General features: G+C 36.5%; 2 protein-coding genes across 4 annotated transcripts in view; both read left to right on the top strand.

Annotated features, from left to right (window-relative positions):
- Nucleotides 1-23,559, top strand: part of KCTD21 (potassium channel tetramerization domain containing 21) — a 540,409-nt gene that overhangs the window by 163,178 nt on the left and 353,672 nt on the right. The gene's annotated exons all lie outside the window — the stretch shown is intronic.
- Nucleotides 1-23,559, top strand: part of NARS2 (asparaginyl-tRNA synthetase 2, mitochondrial) — a 137,449-nt gene that overhangs the window by 31,399 nt on the left and 82,491 nt on the right. For all 3 annotated transcript variants that reach the window (XM_050757484.1, XM_050757486.1, XM_050757485.1), the window contains exon 6: nucleotides 18,236-18,330. In XM_050757484.1, the coding sequence (XP_050613441.1) occupies nucleotides 18,236-18,330 (95 nt within the window). The remainder of the gene's footprint in view (nucleotides 1-18,235; nucleotides 18,331-23,559) is intronic.

Here is a 23,559-nt window from a genome sequence, read left to right as displayed (position 1 = left end):
GCCCGCCTCAGCCTCCCAAAATGCTGGGATTACAGGCATGAGCCACCATACCTGGCTTATATCTATCTGCTTTGTTCATTTGTCAGTACTTCTTACTGCTTCTGCCTCATTCTTTTAAAAGTACATGCTGTTTCAGTGTATCAATACGTGTATTTTAATGTATTTAACCTATTCTTTTACTGATGGAGAATTCATTGGCTATTTTTTTTTTTCCTGTTACATGCTAGTATGCACAAGTTAGTATTGGGTCCTCTGTTGAGAATTTTGAATTAAAACTTGTTTTTTAAATTAAAATGAGCTGGTTCTCAAGAAATGTACAGTTTCTGAGTTCTTTTTTTTTTCTTTTAGCTCAAGTGATCCTCCCACTTTAGCCTCCCAGGTAGCTGGCAGCTAGTACTATGGGTGTGCACCACCACACCTGGCTAATTTTTAAATTTTTTGTGGAGACAGAGTCTTGCCGTGTTGTCTAGGCTGTCCTCTTATTCCTGGGCTCAAGCAGTCCTCCCACCACAGCCTCCCAAAGTACTGAGAATGACAGGCATGAGCCACCATACCCAGCCAAGAAACGTATAGTGTTTATCCAGAAGATGAAGCTAACACGTGAAATTGTAGACAGAATAATTAAATGTTTAATTGGCTTTTACCTTTTTTAAGGGTAATTATGCAGAATATACAGAATTGTTACGTCAAGTAGTGCTTCACTTTTTATAAGTGCTCTAGGAGAGATTTCTGACAAGGAGAAACTAGGTATGGGAGTGATCAGAGATGTCCATAGGACAAAGCAATGTGTATGATCCTTGTTTGTATTTCCATCTTTGATTTTTGTCCCAACTTTGTCATTTTCTACTTCCAGAATTATCCAGATTCATACCAGCTACCTTTCAGAAAGGTAAATTGGTAAGTTTGGAGCAGAGTGACCTATAGTGAGAAGCAAGGAGATAGTGAATTATTGATGTATATCACTTACCTAATGCAATAATTTATTCCTTTTATCAGTTAATATCAATTGACTACATGGTGTGTGCTGGAGGAAAAGTGGTGAACACAGAAGTCTTTTTCCTTGTCAAATGTATATCCTTGTAGAAGAGGAGACAATAAATGTAAAATAGAGAATATGTTAAGTATTATGGTAACTGTCCAAAGATAGCTTCCTAGTGCACTGTGCTTCCCAGTACCGATATCTTTCTGTTGTCCTCACCCACAGTTAAAGAGTGGACTGGTTCTGTGTAATCAGTAGCACATGGTGGAAATGAAATTTCCTTGCCTTTGGTTTTTTGGAATGGTTCTGGGGGAAGCCAGCATCTGTATGAGAGGTACTGTGCGTTCTCTATCAGTAAATCATCAATGAGTTCTCCATCAGTAAAAGAATAGGTTAAATACATTAAAATACTGTGAGACCTCAAACTATTTGTGTGGGAAGACTGCATGATAAGACAGAGATGCCTGGCTACGCTTCACCTGTTTCAGCCATCCCAGCTAATGCACTAGACTTGTGATTAAAGAGGTTATCTTGTATATCTAGCTGAGTCTAGCCTTCAGGTGACTTCAGTGCCAGCAGCCATTTGACTGAAACCACATGAGAGACTCCATACAAGAGCCACTCAGCTGAAGCTGGGCAATCCACAGAATTGTGAAAGATAGCAGTAGATTATCATTTTAAGCTGCTAAATTTTAGGATGATTTGTTACTCACCAATAGATAATCAGAACAGATGGTGATTTGTATTGCAAAGAAAAGTAAATTGGGAAAAGGGTTAGGGAGAGAGAGATTCTAGTTTAAATTGGATGGTCAAGGAAAGCTTTACTGAGAAGATGTTCAAAAAGCATGACGGGACCAGGTGCAGTGGCTCACACCTGTAATCCCAGCACTTTGGGAGGCCAAGGCAAGCATATATATCACTTGAGGCCAGGAGATCAAGACCAGTCTGGCCAACATGACAGAACCCCATCTCTACTAAAAATGCAAAAATTAGCTGGCCACGATGGCATGCACAACTGTAATCCCAGCTATTTGGGAGGCCGAGGCACAAGAATTGCTTAAACCCAGGAGGTGGAGGTTGCAGTGAGCCGAGATCACACCACTGCACTAAGGCCTGGGTGACAGAGCAAAACTGTGTCTCAAAAAAAAAAAAAAGAAAAAGCATGACGGACATATGAGAGTAAGTAATATTGATACCTGGGAAAGAACATTTCAGTCAGAAGGAACAGCAAGTACAAAGATTCTGTGGCTGAGCGGCCTGAGGTTTTCAAGAAATAATCGTGAAGGCAGGTATGGATGGAGCATAGGAAGAAAGGAAGATTAGTGGGAACTGAGGTTAGGCGTAGAGGTTAGGAGTAAGTGCAAATTATATGTTAGTGATGTTCATCTTTATGAGGTATAACACTTTTGTAAAAAAAATTGTAATAACTCCTTTTCTTTCCCAAATATAGATAATATATATAATGAAATATGGATAATATAAACTTTTTATATACTTAATTTGAAAAATATAGTACTTCCAACTTAATATAAAAAAGAAAAGTAATATAATCAGTGTATTTTATTTTGTAAATACTGTGTCTAGAAGAATGTAAGTAGCCTTTATATAGAGATATAAAGAACTGCTGACTTTGACCACTATAAATTAGGACTTAAACGGGTGTGTTATATTGGTGACTCACATATCACAAACAGCTATTCGTGGTGAGAATACTGGAGTGCAGTGGCGTGATCTCAGCTCACTGAGATCCTTCGCCTCCCGGTTTCAAGCGATTCTCCTGCCTCAGCCTCCTGAGTAGCTGGGATTATAGGCGCCTGCTACCACGCCCAGCTAATTTTTTGTATTTTAGTAGAGACGGAGTTTCGCTATATTGTCCAGGCTGGTCTCGAGCTCCTGACATCAGGTAGTCTGCCTGCCTCAGCCTCCCAAGTGCTGGGATTACAGGCATGAGCTACTGCGCTCAGCCGGTAACTCATTCTTGATAAAAGCTCCGCATCAAAGTATTAGCTTTCCCTTGATTTACATGGAAGATGCATTCTGGAAAATTCAGAGCATATTAAAATAATACGATTTACCTAATTCACTAACATGAATGTTCCATGGCATATTTGAAACTTGGGGTAGTACCCACTAAATTTCAGTAGCTCTCCCTAGTTGTGACAACCAGAAACACTCCCACTAGGAACCTCAGGTAAAGGACTTTTTAGGGCATTATAAGAATGTTGGCTGTGAGTCTTTGGACAAAAAGTTCTAAGCAAAGGAGTAACAAATCACTTATGTTTTAATGAGATCATTCTGGCCCCTATATGGAGATTAAATCAGGGAGATGTACAGAAGAAGAGAAACCAGTTAAAAGTCTCATGCTGTATTTTGGACAGATACTGATTTACACAGAAAGTGAAGTTGTGCATCCTGAAATGTGATTGGATTCTGGATATATATCTAACACACACACACACACACACACACACACATATTTATTTATTTTTTTTTTGAGACAGTCTCATTGTGTCGCCAGACTGGAGTACCGTGGCGCCATCTTGGCTCTGCCTCCCAGATTCAAGCGATTCTCTTGCCTCAACCTCCTGAGTAGCTGGGATTACAGGTGCTTGGCACCACACCCAGCTAATTTTTGCATTTTTAGTAGAGGCGGGGTTTCACCATGTCGGCCAGGATGGTCTCGATCTCTTGACCTCATGATCTGCCCGCCTCAGCCTCCCAAAGTGCTAGGATTGAGCCTCTCTGGCCGGCTGGATTCAGGATATATTTAGAAAGTACTTTATGCATCTTGGATCTTGGTACCAGGGTACATTTTTTTTTTGTTTTTATTATATCTATTCTTGCTGTGTATTTTCCCAGAAGTAGTTATGTTGAATAGTTCACCTCTGCTAGACTTTTGAACTTTCAATATAGAGAGAATTTGTTTTTCTACAAATGGTTATTTCCATTGCTAATTAAAAGTAGAAAAGTAGAGTTTCCTCTTTTAAAAAACATGAACTTTTCATGTTGCTAGTCTGGACATTAGAATTCAATTAAGTAATCATAAGTGAAAAGAAAATGTTAGCTTCAAAAACACTGGAAAGCTTTTTGAGTTTATACTCTTTAGGGCCAATACCATGTAATTATTTGGGGGAATTGGTTTTTGTTGGAAATTCGACATTTATTTTATGCATGCCATCTTTGAAGGAAGCATTCCATGACATTGTTGACTTCAAGAGACACTTTGATCTCAAAAAATGATGTGACTCCCTTTTGGATAATCTTTGGATAGCATCAAAAACATGCCTTTTATATGAGTATGCCTTATAATGGCTTATTCTTTTTTTTTTTTTTTTGGACAGGTAGTTTTGCTCTGTTACCCGGGCTAGAGTGCAGTGGCACCATCTCGGCCCACTGCATCCTCTGCCTCCTGGGTTCAAGCAGTTCTCATGCCTCAGCCTCCCGAATAGCTGGGATTACAGGCACCCACCACCACACCTGGCTAACTTACTCTTGATTCCACAGCCAGAGGTAAAGGACAACCAAGCCCTTCTGTTCCCCTTATCAATAACTTACTTCCTCCTTGCAGCAACTGCAAGAAAGTATATTTGAGGCGGGGGGGTTGTTTTGACACAAGGTCTCACTGTGTCGCCCTGTTTGGAGTGCAGTGATGAGCCAGCGATCATGGCTCTCTGCAGTTTTGACCTCCTGAGCTCAAGTGATCCACCCACTCCAGCCTCTAGAGTTATGCGCACCACCACACCCAGCTAATTTTTAAAGTACAGTCAGGGTCTCACTATGTTGCTCAAGCTGGTCTTGAACTCCTGGTCTCAAGCAATCCTCCTGCCTCTGCCTCGCCAAAGTGCTGGGATTTGTAAGTATTTATTGAGTACCTGCTGTGTTGAGTGGTAGTCAAGTCCTTTGTGTGGATACGTGGTTTGGAGACTTAACTCCGGAGCATAGATATCCCTTCTCACAGAAGGGGCTGGAAAATGGGATGAGGGGATAGTTAACGGACTAGGACCGTATCTTGTCATATTCATCTTTAAAGCCCCAATCTGACAATGAATAAGCCAAAATTAATGTTTTTCAAGCAGTAGTGAAAAAAAGTTTGGTACATTTTTCACTGACCCCTTCACATTTAGGAATAAGTTTGCTGTTTTGCAATTTTACATTTGTGTTCCTCTCCTGTAAAAGAAAAATAAGGCAGCATTGTGTATTCACTTTCTGTTTTGCCTCAACCTTACCCTCTAATATTAGACCCCACGTGTCTTTTCTTGATTCTTTCTTTCTCAGACAGTTCAGCAGGAAAGCAGACTGTTTACAAACAGTCTGAGTTAATAACTTCCTTTCCTGCTGATCAAATAGTTGCTAAAATGAAACCTTTCTCAGGGCTGAGTGGGTGTTCTAGTTAGTGGGTGTTCTGGAATGTAAATGAACCCTTATTTTAAGAAAGATTATTTTTATACTAGCAGTTCTCTGTACACCAAGACACACATTTGTAGCAAGTGGAAAGTATGGAAACATAAACTGGACTTACTGGAAATTTTTAGATTAGTGAAAGACCTACATATATGGCTTGTCAATAGGAAAATCCCAAAACTAACATAACTGGCAAAATATAATGCAGTTTATTGAGCCTGTTGCCCTTGGCTTTAGTTTTTACATATGAGATACAGTCTAATGGCATGCAGAACAATTTCTGCAGCAATGATAGCAGCTGCATTTGAGATACAGCTTGATAGGGATCATAAAACTACCAACCCACAAATCTTTGGAGACTGTATGACAGATTTAGTTCCTATGATTGGTTGGTTGATTGATTTTAGAGGCAGAGTCTTACTCTGTCACCTGGGCTGGAGTGCTGTGGTATGATCATGACTCATTGACCTCAAACTCCTGGACTCAACTGATCCTCCTGCCTCAGCCTCCCAAGTAGCTGGGATTACAGGCACCCTCCACCACACCTGGCTTGTTTTATTTTATATGATCAGCATTTCATACCTGGGGGAGACTAGTATTAAAAGCTTTATTTAATCCAAAGCTTTATTTCAGCACTACAGGATAAAAAATGGAAGAACTGGGCACAGTGGTATGTGCCTGTAGTCCCATTGGAAGACAGAGGTGAGAGGATCACTTGAGTCCAGGAGTTCCAGACCAGCCTGGGCAACATAGCAAGACCTTATCTCCAAAAAAAAACAAAAACAAAAACAAAACAAAACAAAAAATGGCTACATGATTTATTGGAAAGGTGATTGTTCTAGAAGCTGAGAAACCTGGATTCTACAACTGATCTTACCAAAAAGTAGTTGTATATAACATTTATCCTAACGTTTGACTTTTGACATTTTTAAGCTTTAGCATCTTTTACAAGAGGGAAGTTGAATTAAAGTTTTTTTTTTTTCTTGAGATGGAGTTTCACTCTTGTCACCCAGGCTGGAGTACAATAGCACAATCTCAACCTCTGCCTCCCAGGGTCAAGTGATTCTCATGACTCAGCCTCCCAAGTAGCTGGGAATACAGGCATACAACACCACGCCTGGCTAATTTTTGTGCTTTTAGTAGAGATGGGGTTTCACCATGTTGACCAGGCTGGTCTCAAACTCCTGACCTCAGGTGATCTGCCTACCTTGGCCTCCCAAAGTGCTGAGATTACAGGCGTGAAAAAATTAAAGTTTTACCTAACTTGGATTTTTTTATTTACTATCTGTATCATGAAAGGCATAGCCTCCCTCTACTCTCTTAGTTGGGATCAAGAAAGAAAATAGGATATTCAGTGGTTATGTGGAGCTTACAGATGGTGAGTACTCTCCCTTTCCTTCATGATCTTCAAAGGAAATTGCCGATTGAGGTAAATAGGACAGTTGCATGCCATTATGATTTTAAACCTTTTAGATTTCTGTACCATGCTTCATCTTTATGTATTCTCTTCCCAACTTTTTGTCTCTGGGATTATGAGTAAATAGAACTGGGTAAAAGGTGGGGGTAGGGTACAAAATAGAAAATGGAAAAAGTAAAAGGAGATAAAAATAGATTGGGTGCTTTAGTGATTGTGGAGGTCAAATAAGTTTTCCATTGTTGATTATATTCCTTTCTACTGTTCAGCTTACTGCTGTTTACTCTCACTCCTTGCTATATATTTTACATGGAGACAGAGTCAGACTTGTGTGGATTTTTCTATTTAATTCTCCTGAGATTGTGAAACTGCTCAGCTAAATTTGTTCTGCTGTGAGAACAAATAACTGGAGGGCAATTCAAAATATTTGCTTAATATTTTCTTGGAAATCCTCAAAGAAACGGAGGATTTTAGATCCCTGTGATAAGAAATTCACTGGGATACACACATTTAAAACAATTTTTTGGTAACTCTTGGTTTCCCCTTTCTTGGCTCTGCTATTTACTGTCTTCCAATGGCAGAATAACCTAGCAAAAATTTTTTGTTTTGCGTAATAGAGAAAGGCTAGATTAAGTTTTATTGCACTAATGTAAGTTTTATATGATCAGGGAAAGGTTAGTCTATCATGGACTGTTAGGATGGGAGGGACTAATCATCCTTTATATTGATTTTCAAACGTTTTTCTTCAAAAGTGTTTTCCAAACAAAATCTTATACCAAGACCCAATATAGAAGATAGATAAAATTAATGACTTTGTTTTGTTTATCAGATAGCTCAAATCCACATGGTTTTGTTGATACACTATATGAATGCCTTAACAGAGCATTGGGAACTTGGGAGATTGCAGGAAAAGGCTTAGTTATACATGACTTTGTATATATTGCAGGACATGTTTGACTCCTACCCACTAAATGCTTCTACAAATTCCTGAAGTATTTTCTAGGGAACACTCTAATCATCAGTGAGAAGCACTAATCTGTAATCTCTCCCCTGGTGATTTTATTCAGTTCCAAGGTTTTATGTACCATACCATCTACATACTGACTGCCAAACCGTTTATCTCCAGTCCCAAACTGTTATTTCCAGGTTCTGTTTCTGAGCTCCAGATTTGTAGAAGCATCTGCCTACGTGACATTTCTCCTTTGATGTCTAATATGCATTCATAGTATGTATTAAATAAAACTCTTGTTTTTTTCCCTCCAAAGCCTCTTCCTCTTCTTATCGCAGTGAAAGTTACCATCTACTCATTTGCTTAAGTAAAAAAATCTAGATGTCAGACTTAATTCATGCCTCCCCTGCCTGTCTCCCCCAACCTCACATCTAATTTATCAGTCCTTTGTTGGCTCATCTTTAACATAAATCCTCAACCTCTCCATTTCTCTGTTTCCAATGTTACCAGTTTAATTCAAGCTACTCTTCTTGTCTTCTGATTGGTGCCCCTACTTCTACTTTTATCCTTTTGTTATCTGTTCTCCACTGAGACACTAGAAGAATTTTTAAACTCATCATGCCACAACCCCATGCTTGCATTTCAGTGGCTGCTCTGTGATCTTAGGATAAAATTCAGACTCCTTATCATGACCTATAAAGGACCCATAATCTGATTTCTGCCTACCTCTCTTAACCTCGTCTTTTAACAGTCTTACTCTTGAGTCCCTCAAGCTACAGTCACCTGCCTTCTACTCCCCTGAGGTATGACACCCCCTTCCCATCTACTGATCTCTTTACTGTCTGTTCCTTGTAACTGGAGTATTTTTCCCAGTTTATAGTATAGCAAATACATTCTTATCTTTCAGGTCTCCACTTGCTTGTTATTGCTTAAGAGGCCTCCCCATCCCCCAGTACCCAACTCGCTTATCCCAGCTTGTAATTATCTTGATTCTTTATTAGTTTACATGTTCATTTTCTTTTTTCCCTATTAGAATGTAAGCTCTCTGAGAGCTTATCTTCTCTTATTTATTGGTCTCTCTTGTCTAGCACTGTGCTTAGATGAATGAATGAGGTGTATATACAGATTATTACGGAAATGCAGAGAAGGGTCATTTTTACTAGTCTAGGCATGGAGTGGGGACTATTAGCAGTAAGAAGGCCTCATGGATAAGTGATTTTTGAGGTGAATATATGGTGTCATGGTCCTAAACTGCTGTGAGGTGAATGACATAGGCAGTGTGACATCAAGGGACCAGGTAGCCAAGACTGCTGCTAAGTGACTATAAGATTGGTCGCATATAGAGTGTGGATACCCTAAACAAAGGAATGATTCATGTCCAGGGCAGAATGGGGTAGGACAGCCTGAGATTTCATCATGCTACTCAACCCAGTGCAGTTTAAAACAAGAATTCTTTATTTCTGGAATTTCCCATTTAATATTTCCAGACTGCAGTTGACTATAGGCAGCTGTAACCATGGAAAGTAAAACTGTAGACAAGGTGAGACTACTATGCCTACTTAAGGAATGTTTTGGATAATGTGATAATTAAGTCAGACAAACATGTATGTATGTTTGCATGTATGTATGTATGTATGTACGTACATATTAGGGACAAGATCTTGCTCTGTTGCCAAGGCTGCAATGCAGTGGTGCAGTCACGGCTTGCTGCTGTCTTGAACTTCTGTGCTCAAGCAATCTTTCTTCCTCAGCCTCCTCTGTAGCTGGGACTGCAGGCACGTGCCACCACGCACAGCTAATTTTTAAATTGTATTTTTAGACATGGAGCTCTCACTATGTTGCCCAGGGCTGGTCTCAAACTACTGGACTTGAGCAATTCTCCCATCTTGGCCTCCCAAAGTGCTGGGATTGCAGTTGTGAGCCACCATACTTGGCCCCTCAAATTATTGGTTTTATCATCTAATTCTGAAACTTCTGGACACATTTTCAAACTGTTAAATCCTGTTTCTGAGTCTCATCTCAGCAGTAAAGAAGCTAAAGACCAAGTTGTACCCTACATGATTATAAGCCACCTCCTCAGCTTCTGGTCCTACCTATACTCTGTCTGAAGACTCTCCCTCTTGGTCACATTTGCTGAGATTGATAGAAATGAATCCAGGCACTCATTCATTCATTTGTATCCACATGCACATTTTTTAATATCATGACTTAACACACACACACACTCTCTTGGCATCTCTCTCCGCATCTCTCTCCATATATGGCCATGTGTCGCTTAACGATGGAGATACCTTCTGAGAAATTCATCCTTAGGTGATTTCATCATTGTGCAACCATCAAGTGTACTTATACAAACCTAGATGGTATAGCCTACCATACACCTAGGCTGTATGGTATAGTCTCTTGTTCCTAAGGTACAAACCTATTCAGCATGTAGCTGTACTGAATAGTGTCGGCAACTGTAATAAAATGACAAGTATTTGTATATCTAAACATATGTAACATAGAAATGGTATGATAAAAATACAGTATAAAATTTTTTTCTTTTAATGGTACACCTGTATAGGGCACTTACCATGAATGGACATTGCAAGACACAAAGCTGCTCTAGATGAGTCAGTAAGTGAGTGATGAGTGAATAGGAAGGCCTAGGACAATACTGTAAACTTTGCAAACCTATGTACGTAGGCTACACTAAATTTATTTTTTAAAATGTCCTCAATAACAAATAATTAATACTAGATTATCTTAGCATACTCTTAACTTTTTTACTTTATAAACTTAATTTTTAAAAATATTTTGACTCTTTCGTATAAACTTAAAACGCGTTATATGAGTACAAAAATATTCTCTTTCATTATTCTATAAGCTTTTTTCTATTAGAGATTTCTTTTTTACTGTTTATACATTTTTGTTAAAAACTAAGACATAAAAATACATTAGCGTAGGCCTGTACGGGGGCAGCGTCATTAATATCACTGTCTTCCACCTCTGTATCTTGTCCTACTGGAAGGTCTTCAGGGGCAGCAACACATATGGAGCTGTCATCTCCTATGATGACAATGCCTTCTTCTAGAATACCTCCTGAAAGACTTGCCTGAACCTGTTTTACAGTTAACTTCTTTTTTTAATAAGTAGAAGGAGTACACTCTAATGATAAAAAGTATAGTATAATAAATATGTAAATCAGTAACAGTTGTTTATTATCATATGACTGCAAGTGCAGTAGGTTTGTTTATACCAGCATCACCACAGATACGTGAGTAATGCCGTGCTCTGTGACATCCCTAGGAAATAGGAATTTTTCAGCTCCATTATAATCTTATGGGATGCATCATATCTACAGTCCGTTGTTGAACAAAATGTCAGTATGTAGTACATGACTATTTTATGTATATTATTCAGTATATAGAGTACTGTGGCTGCTCTGTGAATATAGTTGTTGTATGTATTTCTTTAAGGAAAAATGAGTTCTAAGATGTAAAATGACCAACTTAAAAATGAACCTGCCAGGCTCTGTGGCTCACGCCTGTAATCCCAGCACTTTGGGAGGCTGAGGCGGGCAGATCACCTGAGGTCGATAGTTCGAGACCAGCTTGACCAACATGGAGAAACCCCGTCTCTACTAAAATTACAAAATTAGCCAGGCGTGGTAGTGCATGCCTGTAATCCCAGCTACTTGGGAGGCTGAGGCAGGAGAATCACTTGAACCCGATGGGGCGTAGGTTGCAGTGAGCTGAGATTGTACCATTGCACTCCAGCCTTGGCAATAAGAGTGAAACTCCATCACACACACACACACAGAACTTTCTGGATCTTTGAATATTATATTTCTCCAGTATTTTAAAAGAAAACAAGATAATTAAAATAAAGGAAAAATTAAAATCTTTGTTGCATTATTAAAACACCATAATGACAAAAATAAATACATGTGAGACAATGAGATAAAGTATTTTTGCTGGTTTATGTTCAGAAATATTTTTTATAATGAATAAGAATTCTGGTTTTGAGATTTTTATCTCAATGTGCAGTACTTTAAGAAATGCTTTTTATATTCTTTTACATTGTACCATTTCTCTCAAGGATTTGAAAGAAGTATATTGAAGACGGGATCAAAGTAGATGAATTTATGTACCATTATTTCAAGAATCAGAAGTGACGACTTAGGTGCTGGAAACAATAGAAATTACCACAGCACTACTATGCAGATTCCTTGGCAAGGGGAAAACACCCATGTATTCACGTCACACTGTCTGCCACAATGTACAAAAAAATTCTGCAGTTTATCTCTGGTTGATACAGTTATGTGGCTACTCAGTTGACCTGGTTCAACTTATTAAAAAGTTCAGCTTTGCCTCACTGATTTGATGTAATACTTTTATATGCGAAAGTCTGTGTTTAGACTTTCAGTTACATCCCACAGGTTTACTTGTGTGCCACTAATACACTATATTAATTTAGAGGCTTTATACTATGTTTTAACATTTGGTTATTCAGACATTTCTTTTATTACTGTATTTCTTGGGATTAATATGAATAGGGATTTTTTTTTTCCATGCTCTTTCCATTGAGAGATTTGTGTCCTAGCTCAGATTTAGGTATCTTTCATATTTCCAGGTCTTATTTCAATTCATTTTTCAATTGAACAAATATTTACAGAGTAACTGCTATTCCCAGGTAATAGGCTAAATGCAGGATCCAATAATAAGACAGTGTCCTGAGGAGCCCCAATATTTCTTAAATTGATGGGTTAACACTGTGAAACAAAAGATATTTAGTATGAATCTTTGATCTTAAGAGGTTTGAGAAGTTGTGAATATACCTGGAGGAGGTTACACTGACAGAGTTCTAATTTATTCACTCATTATCAGTTGGTCTGTCAACAGCCTAAAGGACTTACAGAACTTTCCTCATGTTTCTTACTTTTTTAGGTGTACCAACATTCCAAGAAATTCTGGCTCATAGATTCCTAAAAAAAAGTAACTGCTACTCAGTGTAATGGCTGAAGGTATGAACCATGTGATCCATAGAAAATGATGCACAAAGCACACTATAAAAGCCAGTCAGTACCACTACACACCTATTAAGAGTGGCCAAAATCCACAACACTGACAACACCAAATGCTGACCAGGATGTGGAGCAGCAGGAACTGTTATTTTTTGCTGGTGAGATTTAACAGCCACTTTGCAGTACAGTTTGGCAGTTTCTTGCAAAACTAGATATACTCCAACCATAAGAATCAGCAGTTCTGCTCCTTGGTATTTACCCAAAGGAGTGGAAAACTTATATCCACACAAAAACGTGCACATGGATGTTTATAAAGCAGCTTTATTCATAATTGCCAAAACTTGGAAGCAACCAAGATGCCTTTTAGTAGGTAAATGGAGAAATAAACTGTATCTGTTACATCCAGACAACAAAATATTATTCAGCACTGAAAAGAAATGAGCTGTCAAGCTATGAAAAGACCTGGAGAAATTTTAAATGCGTATTACTAAGTCAAAGAGACCAATCTGAAAAGGCTACATATTGTACGATTTAAACTATGTGACATTCTGGGAAAGACAAAACTATGAAGAAGGTCAAAAGATCAGTGGTTGCCAGGGGTTGGGGGAAAGGGAGGGATGACTAGGTGGAGCACATATTTTTAGGGCAGTGAAACTATTCTGTATGATACTGTAGTGGTGGATACATGTCAGTATGTATTTGTCCAAATCCTATGGGACTGTTACATGTCACGAGTGATATGCTCTGACACTCCTGGGAGACCTTAGTTGCCTAAGGTGCCTTTCAGCCAGGAGGTACAGTTCCCCTTGTCTTTGGGACTCATCTTGTGCTTGTGAAGTCTTTTATAAACTTTGGTCACTCAAAAGGAAATTTTAAACGTGCCAAATTGAATGGAGCTTTAGATCTGGCCAGTTTAAGAATATTTGCCTAAGCTGTAGACATTTACTTCCTCTTTTCAAAGAGCAACCGCTTTCTCCATGGTAAAATTTCAAATGAGAGAAAAGGTTACAAACTCTAGTCAGTAAGACAAGCAAAACCTTAATCTCAGAGAAAAGTGAAAAAATCACAAATATACACAAATAATAAAATAAGAGAATAACAAATGAAACTCCTACCTTAAAGGAGGGCTTCAATTCCAGTCTCATCAGTTGTTGAATCAGGTTGCATAAAGTCTGAATCTCAGTCAAGCCAGGGAGATTCAACCCTGTGAGTGGTCTGACCAAGGGCTTCTGCAGTCTTCAGCGAGGTCAGTTGGATGCAAACAGTCCATGCTGGTGCCAGGGCTCCAGCTGTTGGCAAAACAGCAGGGGTCAATGGAGGCTTAATTTGGGTCCCATCTGGTTGGCCAAAATGTCACCCTGAAATAATCAAGAGGCTCAGAATCCAAATTTAAAAGAGTTTATTCAAGTGCCAAATTTGAGAATGGCCACCCAGAAAAAACAAGACTCTAAAGTAATTGGGTCAGTGCTCCAAAGTGGAGAAGCTAAAACCTCACTTACATAAGTAAAAACAAAGAAGTTTAGGAGTATTACCACATTTTTAATACAATGCCGATTTATGAATTACAGCAGTTTGGCTGGTTACAGCTTTTTCTTTTTCAGGAAAGATATATTTAAAATTGCATCTCTATCAATTTGGTAGTCATGGGGCCTTTTGCCATCTGAGCTGGGTACATGAAAAAGGAAGGACGTTCATCTATAACAAAGAACTAGTAACTAAGAGGTAAAGGGCACCATTTAATCTTTCACAACATTTTACAGGGCAAGAAAAATAAGAAAGAGGGCTAATTTATAATAGGAAGAAACAAGTTGCAGTGGCTTGCCTATATTACATAGGTATTACAGTCAGTCACGTTTTATTCAAGGCTCAGAGTAATTTGAAGTTTCAACAGCTTTCATTTATTTTCACATTAACCATTTGAGTCTTCATTTCAGTATATCTTCTTTCTCATTAGGGAAGCAGAGTATTTTCTTTTTTTTGTTTTCTCGGCAGGAGGTCCTTATCCTGTCCATTAATCACTTGGCAGTTTTAGATGTTGCAGATATTTTATTCATAATCTCTCATTTGTCTGTTAACGTTGCCTATATCTTAAATAGAAGTTCTTAATTTTAACTTAAATAGAAGTTCTTAATTTTAACATATATAAATTCATCAGTTTTTTGTTTTATCGTTGGCAATTTGGAGCTCTTGTTAAAGAAATCCTTCCCCACTGATAAATTCACAAAGTTGGGTGTTTATTTCATATATTGTATTGTTTCTTTATCACTACCATAAGTACTTAAGATTACAGATTTAAGATTACAATCCTGAATCTTAAATTTACAATCCTAGGTTGGTAGTTTTTGAACCTACTAAGATTTAATAATTAATTTCAAGAATCGAGGTGAAATTTATGTCATAAAATTAACCATTTTAAAAGGTGCATTTCAGTGGCATTTGGTACATTCAAAGCATTTTACAACTGCCACCTCTGTTAAGTTCCAAACATTTTTACCACCCCAGAAGAAAACCCTGTGCCCATTTAGTAGCTACATCCCATTTTCCCCTCCACTCAAATCATGACTCTCATCATCTGTCTCTATGGATTTACCTATTGTGTATATTTCATGTAAATGTAATCATACATAGCCTTTTAAGTCTGTCTTCTTTCACTTAGCATGTTTTCAATGTTCATCTATGTTTTAATATATAAATACATGCTAAAACATTTACTTTTAAAAATATATAGGTATATACATTTCTTATGGCTGAATGATATTCCATTCTATGTATACATCATATTTTGTTTAATCTTTTTTCCATTGATGGATATTTAGGTTGTTTTACCTTTTGGCTATTGTGAATAGTGCTATTTTGAACAGTTGTGTACAAGTGTTTGTTTATATACCTCATTTTAATTATTTTTGGTATATACCTAGGAATGGAATTACTGTGTCATTTAGTAATTCAATTTTAACTTTTTAAGGAACCACCAAACTTTTTTCCCTAGTAACCACAACCCCTTATTGTACATTTCTAGTTTCATTCCATTGTCATCAAGGAAGATACCTTGTGTGATTTTAGTCTTTTAAGATTTATTGAGACTGTTTTATGGCCTACTATGTGGTCTACTCTGGAAAATGGCTCATGTGCACTTGAAAAAAAACATATATTCCTGCTGCTGTTGGGTGGAGTCCACCGTTTTTAATTTGCCCTTTTCTTGGCTCAGCATTTGCTTGATTGCTGTAAACCTTTCCCTCTCTTCGAGAGTTCCCACAATTGATTCTGACAGTTTTGCTCATTTTTTTCTTTTATTTTTCTGTGACAGGACAGTCCTTTGGAGCTACCTATCCTGCCGTATTTGCTGATACCAATTTTTATAATTACTTTTTACAACCAATATTTTGTATACCCTCTTTAATATTCTGGGATAAAATATATAGGTGATATAACAATACACAGAGAAGTTTTAAAAATCAGTATAATGCTTTAATTGTAATATAAAAGAAATAAAAGTAATTTATAGTAAGTATGAATTTGTTATGTAAACACTAACATGACATTGGAAAGCATAGTGAAGTACTAGTGTGTTTTAAATAAGTTGGATTAAAGAAATGTAAGAAAAATCAGACTCCATTCTGTACAAGTGCTCATAAATGAAAGTTTAAAATCTAGTCTTAGGCCAGGCACTGTCGCTCATGCCTGTAACCTCAGCACTTTGGGAGGCTGAGGCCAGTGGGTCACTTGAGGTCAGGAGACCAGCCTGGCCCACATGGTGAAACCCCATCTTTACTAAAAGTACAAAAATTAGCTGGGCATGTTGGCCAGCGCCTGTAATCCCAGCTACTGGGGAGGCTGAGGTGGGAGAATCACTTGAACCCTGGAGGTAGAGGTTGCAGTGAGTCAGGATCATGCCACTGCACTCTAGCCTGGACGACAGCCTGAGACTCTGTCTCAAAAATACATAAATAAATAAATAAATACAATCGTGTTGTAAAGACCAGACCTTTTTTTTTTTTTTTAAAATAATACAAGGAATGAGAGAAACTATCTGAAGTGAAATTAAATTAATACAAATTATAGACTAAAGTGGTGAAGTAAAGTAGAAAGTATGGTAGTCTTACAAATTTGTTGGACCTTAGTTGGGAAAGCAATTCTTTAGTAAATAATGAAGAAATATCGGAGAACAGATCTTTTATTTTAAAATCCTAACATCTATCAGGTCAAGTATTTAGTCTTGAATACTAAATATCTTTGGAAACAATACCCTTTCATTGATAATGAGATTTAAAGATGGACTTTTTTTTAAAAAATGAATTCACTGATCTCTGACTAGTAGCAAAGTTAAGTTTGAAAAAAATAGGCAGTTATTAGAAAAATAAATGAAAGATTCAACTGATAATTTTTACAGTACATTTTTTATTTATGCACAAATACTGATACATGATATGCAATATTTTTAGAACAACCAATGAAATTAAATAAGATAATTTTATTTCATGTGTTACCATAATTTAATATTTGGTACTGTTAAAAGAGTCTTACATTCTCCATTACATATTTTAAATTGGCTTTATTGCTTTTGCAGTGATTACACCTTTACACTAAAACATTTTCAAATAAATGCACAGTTTAAAATACAAGACGCTGGGCTCAGGGACTCATGCCTGTTAATCCCAGCACTTTGGGAGGCTGAGGTGGGAGGATCTCTTGATCCCAGAAAATCGAAACCAGCCTGGGCAACATAATGAGACCCTGTGTTTAAATCAACAAAAACAAGTGTAACTTTCTTCCCCAGAAGAAGATAATGATACTCATAACTTGATTCAGAAGCTACTGTTTAAATTGTGTTTGGCCTCCAGGTAGTTTGTTTTAGCTTAACTCTTAACAAATGTTGAATTGCTTGTTTCCTACACATTTCAAATGGAATAATCACCCTTTCTATATTGTAAGTTCATAAAGATCTCATTGCTCAGTGTATCTTTTAAAGATAGAGTCATGCTTTTCCTGCTACCTAGTTATGGTGACAGTTAAATGAAATGTTTTTGAAAGTTTATAATGTGTTTATAAAAACTGTGTTAAAAGCATTACTATTAATATTTTAATAATAAATATGACCTCGCATGTTCCAGAGGCTATTCCCTTGAGATAATTCAGTCTCAGGCCTGAGTCAATCTCACATTAAAAATTAATTCATAATTTCTTGCCTTAGCTTGCCCCTTAATCAAAATCACTTTTTAGGGGGAGATGTGTTTTGTGACAAAAGTAGTTTGTCCTTTGGTTATTGTATGTTTTGAAAATATGGAGCAAACTTCCTTGCCTTTATTAGCACTTTCCAAGCTGGCGTTTTGTCTTAGATGTGTAACTACCTTTATTTTCACAAGAACAACCTGTCTTCACGTAGATTTAATTGTATTGTGATTTTTAGTTGTGGCATGTATATGAATGTGAAAAGCAAAGCAAAACATTTAATAGTTTTTTGTGGCTTGTGTTTTTGATTTGCAGCCTTCAGGCAAACTAAAGGTACCTGAGGAGAATTTCTTCAATGTTCCTGCTTTCTTAACTGTCTCGGGACAACTTCATCTAGAAGTGATGTCAGGGTATGAAATTTTCCTTTCTCTTTTGCTTTAATACGGTTTGCTTTTTTATGGTTTGGTTGAGAGTCCTTCCCTTCCCATGCTCAAACCTTAAAGTCGAAATTAGTCTTTATCATTAGTTCGCTTGAATTTTCCAAAATATTCAAGCTTCTTACTTATAATACAGACTTTTGTTTTTAGTGAAAAATGTAACACTGAAAACACAAAGTTGTGATTTTTTTTCTTTTTACTAATCTTTCTTATTGAATCCCAAACATGTAATCAGAATTTATTTTAATTAATCATATTTATGGAAGTAAAGGCAATTTATAGTTTATTCCTGAACCAGGTATTAGTCCGTTTGATTTTAAAGAGAGTAGTATTTGAAACAGACAGAAGAATTTTTTTTTTTCAGTAATTGGTTTAAATAAAATTAACTCATACCTACATTTTGAGAGGTGTACAACAAATTACATCTTTTAAGTCAGATCAAATGAATTTTAGCAACTGTCAGACCTCTGGAAAGTCACTGTATTCCTTGGGGCCTAACTTTTCTTTAAAACAGGGGATTGAGCAAGAAGATCTTTAAAACCCTATCTAAATCTTATATTCTGTAATTCTGTGGGTAATTCCCATTTATGTTTATTTTTTTTAGAGATGGGTTCTCGCTTATTGCCCAGGCTGGAGTATAGTTGCACAATCATAGTTCACTGTAGCCTCAAACTCCTGGGCTCAAATGATTCTCCTGCCTCAACCTCCTGAGTAGCTGGGACTGCAGGCACGTACCACCGAACCTGGCTAAGTTTTTGTAGAGATGGGGTCTTGCTATGTACCAAGGCTGATCTCAAACTCTAGGTTCAAGTGATCTTCCTGCCTTAGGCCTCCCAAGTAACTGGAACTCCAGGCGTGTGCCAGCACACCTGGCTAATTTTTTAAATTTTTTGTAGAGATGGGGTCTCACCATGGGTCCTAGGCTGGTCTCAAACTCCTGGCTCAAGTGATTCTTCTGCCTTAGCCTCCCAAAGCACTGGGATTACAAGCATAAGCCACTGAGCCTGGCCTTTGTGGGTAATTTGTTAATGCAGACTCAACAAGTACTTAGTTTTCTCTGTGTATCTTTTTCTTTAAATATTTTCTCATTATAGGGATTAGGACTTAAAATCTTTTCCAGAGATAGCTCACTTGAAAGGAAAGGAATCTTTTTGTGTTTTTCATTGTTTTAAAAATGCACAATTGAGAAAACTCAAGGAAAATGTAATAAAATAGTTTGCATGTTTACTTTTGTACTTTGCTAGAAGAATGGAAAGTCAGTGGTGGAATAAAGATGGTCTTGAAAGTAACATATTCTTTTCTGATTTATCTTTGAAACAAAAATATGTTATTTGATAGTTCCAATAACCAAATGATTGTCATTATTAGCAGAACACCATGCAGAAAAAGTGTCATAATAACATTGTGAGATTATAGGATTTGCAGATCTGGATGTAGGAAAGGCCGTGTCAAGCATGTCATGGAAAGTTCTTATGCCTACGGAATTATAACTTTAAAAAATTAAAAACATGACTCATTCAAATACAAAATGAATATGTATCAAAGATTTCATTCAATTCATCGTATTACAGAGGAAACAAGTAAAATAGAAAACTGTTTCAAAGAGCGTCTGAGGACCTCTGTATTTATAGACATTTTAATAATTGGAGTAAGATTTGCTAGGTCAGTTACAAACTGGTTAATGTCCTACAGGACCAATACACCCTAACCTTTGGGATTATCTCTTCTACCTGACAGAATTTTTTGCAACTCTACTGGCAAAGATCTGTAAATTAACATGTAACTTCACTTAATATGGGTTATTTAGTTCATATTCATATTCATATTCAAATATTCAATATTCATATTGAATATTTACTTCAATATTAAATAGACTAATGGAACAAGTACATTTCCCTTTCCCTAAGTAATTAAGTAACCATTGAATGGGCCTTTGTCCCCTTATTATTTAATACCTTGAAAGGATATCATCTTCTTAAGACTACAGCTTTTGGCATTATATTCAAGGTTTGGATAACCTTTCTTAACAGCCTTTTAGTATTCATTTCTATTATTTATAAAGTTAGAGGCAAGATGTCGTCTCCTCCCTCAGAAGTGTCATATGTGAAATATATAAACTTCGCAAATGTTTGTTTCTCTAATATAATACCACTAGTGTATTAAATATGCCTCTTTCCCAGTAAGCGCAGTGAACCACAGAACACAGTGTTCTGTGAAACTTGACAGAAGATTAAATTGGTAGAATATTAGGTTTTGTATTTTTTAGTGTGCCATGAAGTATTTCTACTACTGTCATTCAAATGTTCCTAGTTTAATATGCACAGTTCTAGGACTATTAATATACAGAACATAATGTTTCTGATTAAAGCATGATTTATTCTCCAATAAGAAATGGTTAGTCCTTTTTCCCTCAGCTTTGTTTTTTCTTGAATTCAATTTAACAGACTTTATAAAAGGCAAAAGATTTATGCAATCTGAAGAGAAACCAGAGTATTAACCGACTTTTAAAATGGAGAAAATGGTAGTTAAATTTAGATAGTTAACATTTTCCAAAAGGATATCTCTGTTGGTTTAGTGAGTTTATAGTTCCATTTTAAAGCTTTTTTTTTAAAGTAAATATTCTATGTTGGAATAATTTTTAATATATAGAAAGTTGAAAAGATAGTGCATAGTTTTGTGTACTCCCCATCTAGTTTCCCCCATTGTTAACATCTTCCATGACCATGATACCTTTGTCAAAACCAAGAATTAAGTGTTAGCACATTAGTATTAATGACATTCTAGACTTTATTTGGATTTCACCAGCTTTTCCATTAATATCCTTTTTCTTTTTCCAGGATCCAGTTCAAGGTACCACATAAAACTTAGTTGTCATGTTTCCCCAGTCTCTTCCATTCTGTGACAGTTTCTCAATTTTTCTTTTTTATGACCTGTGGAATGTACTCTAATCTGCGTATGTCTGACATTTTTCTCATGATTAGACTAGGGTTATTTGGGTATTTTGAAAGAATACCACTGAGGCGAAGGCTTGTCCCGTCACATCGTATCAGTGGATATGTGATATCCATATGATGATGCTAACCTTCATTATTTGGATAAGGTAGTGTTTGCCAAGTTTCTTTACTGAAAGTATACTATTTTTTTCCCTTTTCTTACTCTAATTTTTGGAAGTAAGTCACTAAGTCTAGTCTGCCCTCACTGGGGATGGGAGTTTGGGAAGAGGGAGTTGGAGTTAAGAACCACGCGCAGGAGGGAGAATGTTTGGAATTCTATATGAAAATTTGTTGTCTTTTTATCCTTCTTTATTTTTTATTTGTGTAATCATTTATATCTTAATGGACTTATATATTTGATAGTTTGAGTTATAATTCAGTGCTATGTTATTTACTTTGATGCTTAAAACTGTTTTAGTTTTTGTTGTTGGAAACTCATTCAGATTGATTCTTACATCCCTTTGACATGCCCCCCCATATTTTGACTACTTCCTTATTCTCTGCTACTGCAAGATGCCTCAGCTTTTGTTTGTTTGTTTGTTTGACATTCATTCACCACTTTTATTTGGTTTTCTTTTTTTATGGTCAGTAAAATTACACTGACATATTATTATTCCTCCAAAGTCCATAGCTTTCATGAGAATTCACTCCTGGTGGTCTGCATTCTATGCTTTTGGACAGATGACATGTGTTCACCATTACAGTAACGTACGCAATAGTTTTTGTTGCCCTAGAACTTTTCTGTGCTCTTCCTAGCCATCCTTCCTTCCTAACCCCTGGTAACCATTGATTGTTTTACCATCTCCATAGTTTTGCCTTTTCCAGAATGTCATGTAGTTGGAATCATACGCCATAGAGCCGTTTTAGATTGGCTTCTTTTGCTTAGTAATATGAATTTAAAGTTCCTCCAGGACTTTTCATGACTGGATAGCTCATTTGTTTTAGTGCTAAATAATATTCTGTTGCCTGGATGTAACACAATTTATCAATTCACCTGTTGAAAGATATCTTTTGGTTGTTTCCAAGTTTTGGCAAATTTCCCAGGCTTATTTTTTATTTTCCCTTCCCTAGTCCTAAAAATTAGTTATTTCTCCAAGGAGCCCTGGTTCCTTTTATTAGAAGATGGTATTTAGAAGCCAAGATTGGGTCACTGGATATGTTTGCTGTTACTGAGAGATTATTGCTTTTAAGCCTTTCAGTAGACAGAGTTTTTTTTTTTTTTAAACTAGAGAAAGCTAAGTGGGTTTTCATTGCATTTTGCTTATGAATATAAGTGGTAAGTTCATTCCAAGAGAGATGTAAATTGTAAGACCTGCAATTAAGAAATGTCACATAGTGAAGTATTCTGTTTATCATCAATTAAAGTTAGTTGGAGAAAGGTTCAGCCTGAAAAGAAAGAATTTGTATTATTGTTACAGGGATTTTTTTCCTTCTTGGGCATTCTTGTGCTAAGCCATGAAGTCAAGCATATTTTAGGTTAAAACTGCTTTTCTCTTGAATGTTGTTGTTGGAATAAATTAGTACAGTTTTTCTAGAAGAATACCTTTTTACCCAGAATTTCATTTCTAGAATTTTTTTTAAGGAAATGATCTGACAACTCTGTAGAGAAGCTTAAACAAAAATGTTGAAAGCAACTTTATTTATAATAGTGAAAAATTACTAATAATATAAATGTCCTTTCAAGATTGGTTAAACCTCAGTATACCAAGAAAAATAGTCATCATCATTTATCATCTGGGGCTAATGGGCCTTATTTTTTAATTTTAAAGCCATCTTGTAGTTAGTACACAGAAATATAAATAAAGGGACAGTGAAGATCAACTTTATTAGAAATTTTCAGAAGAATTTAAGCATAGCAAGTCAAAAAAATTAAACTGTTATATTGAGAGATAACATGCATGCCCTAAAATTCACAAATTTGAAGTATATAATTCAGTGGGTTTTAGCATATTTTGCAGATGTTCAGATATCACTGTCATAGTTTTAGAATACTTTCCAATATTTATAATTTTAACGGTTTTTTTAATCACTCCCAAAATACAAATTTTTCCTATTAGCACTCACTCCCTGTCCTCTTCTTTGCCCCCACCCCTGGACAACCACTAATTAATCTAAGTTCTTGCTCTATGAATTTGCCTATTCTGGGTATTTATCATATATAAATAGAATCACACAGTAAATTGTATTTTGTGGCTAGTTTATTTCATTT

The sequence above is a fragment of the Macaca thibetana genome, chromosome 14, assembly GCF_024542745.1.
Source record: "Macaca thibetana thibetana isolate TM-01 chromosome 14, ASM2454274v1, whole genome shotgun sequence".
In the NCBI taxonomy this organism is placed as follows: domain Eukaryota; kingdom Metazoa; phylum Chordata; class Mammalia; order Primates; family Cercopithecidae; genus Macaca; species Macaca thibetana.
The sequence above is the reverse complement of the archived record's forward strand: the minus strand, read 5'-3'. Positions and strand labels throughout refer to the sequence as shown.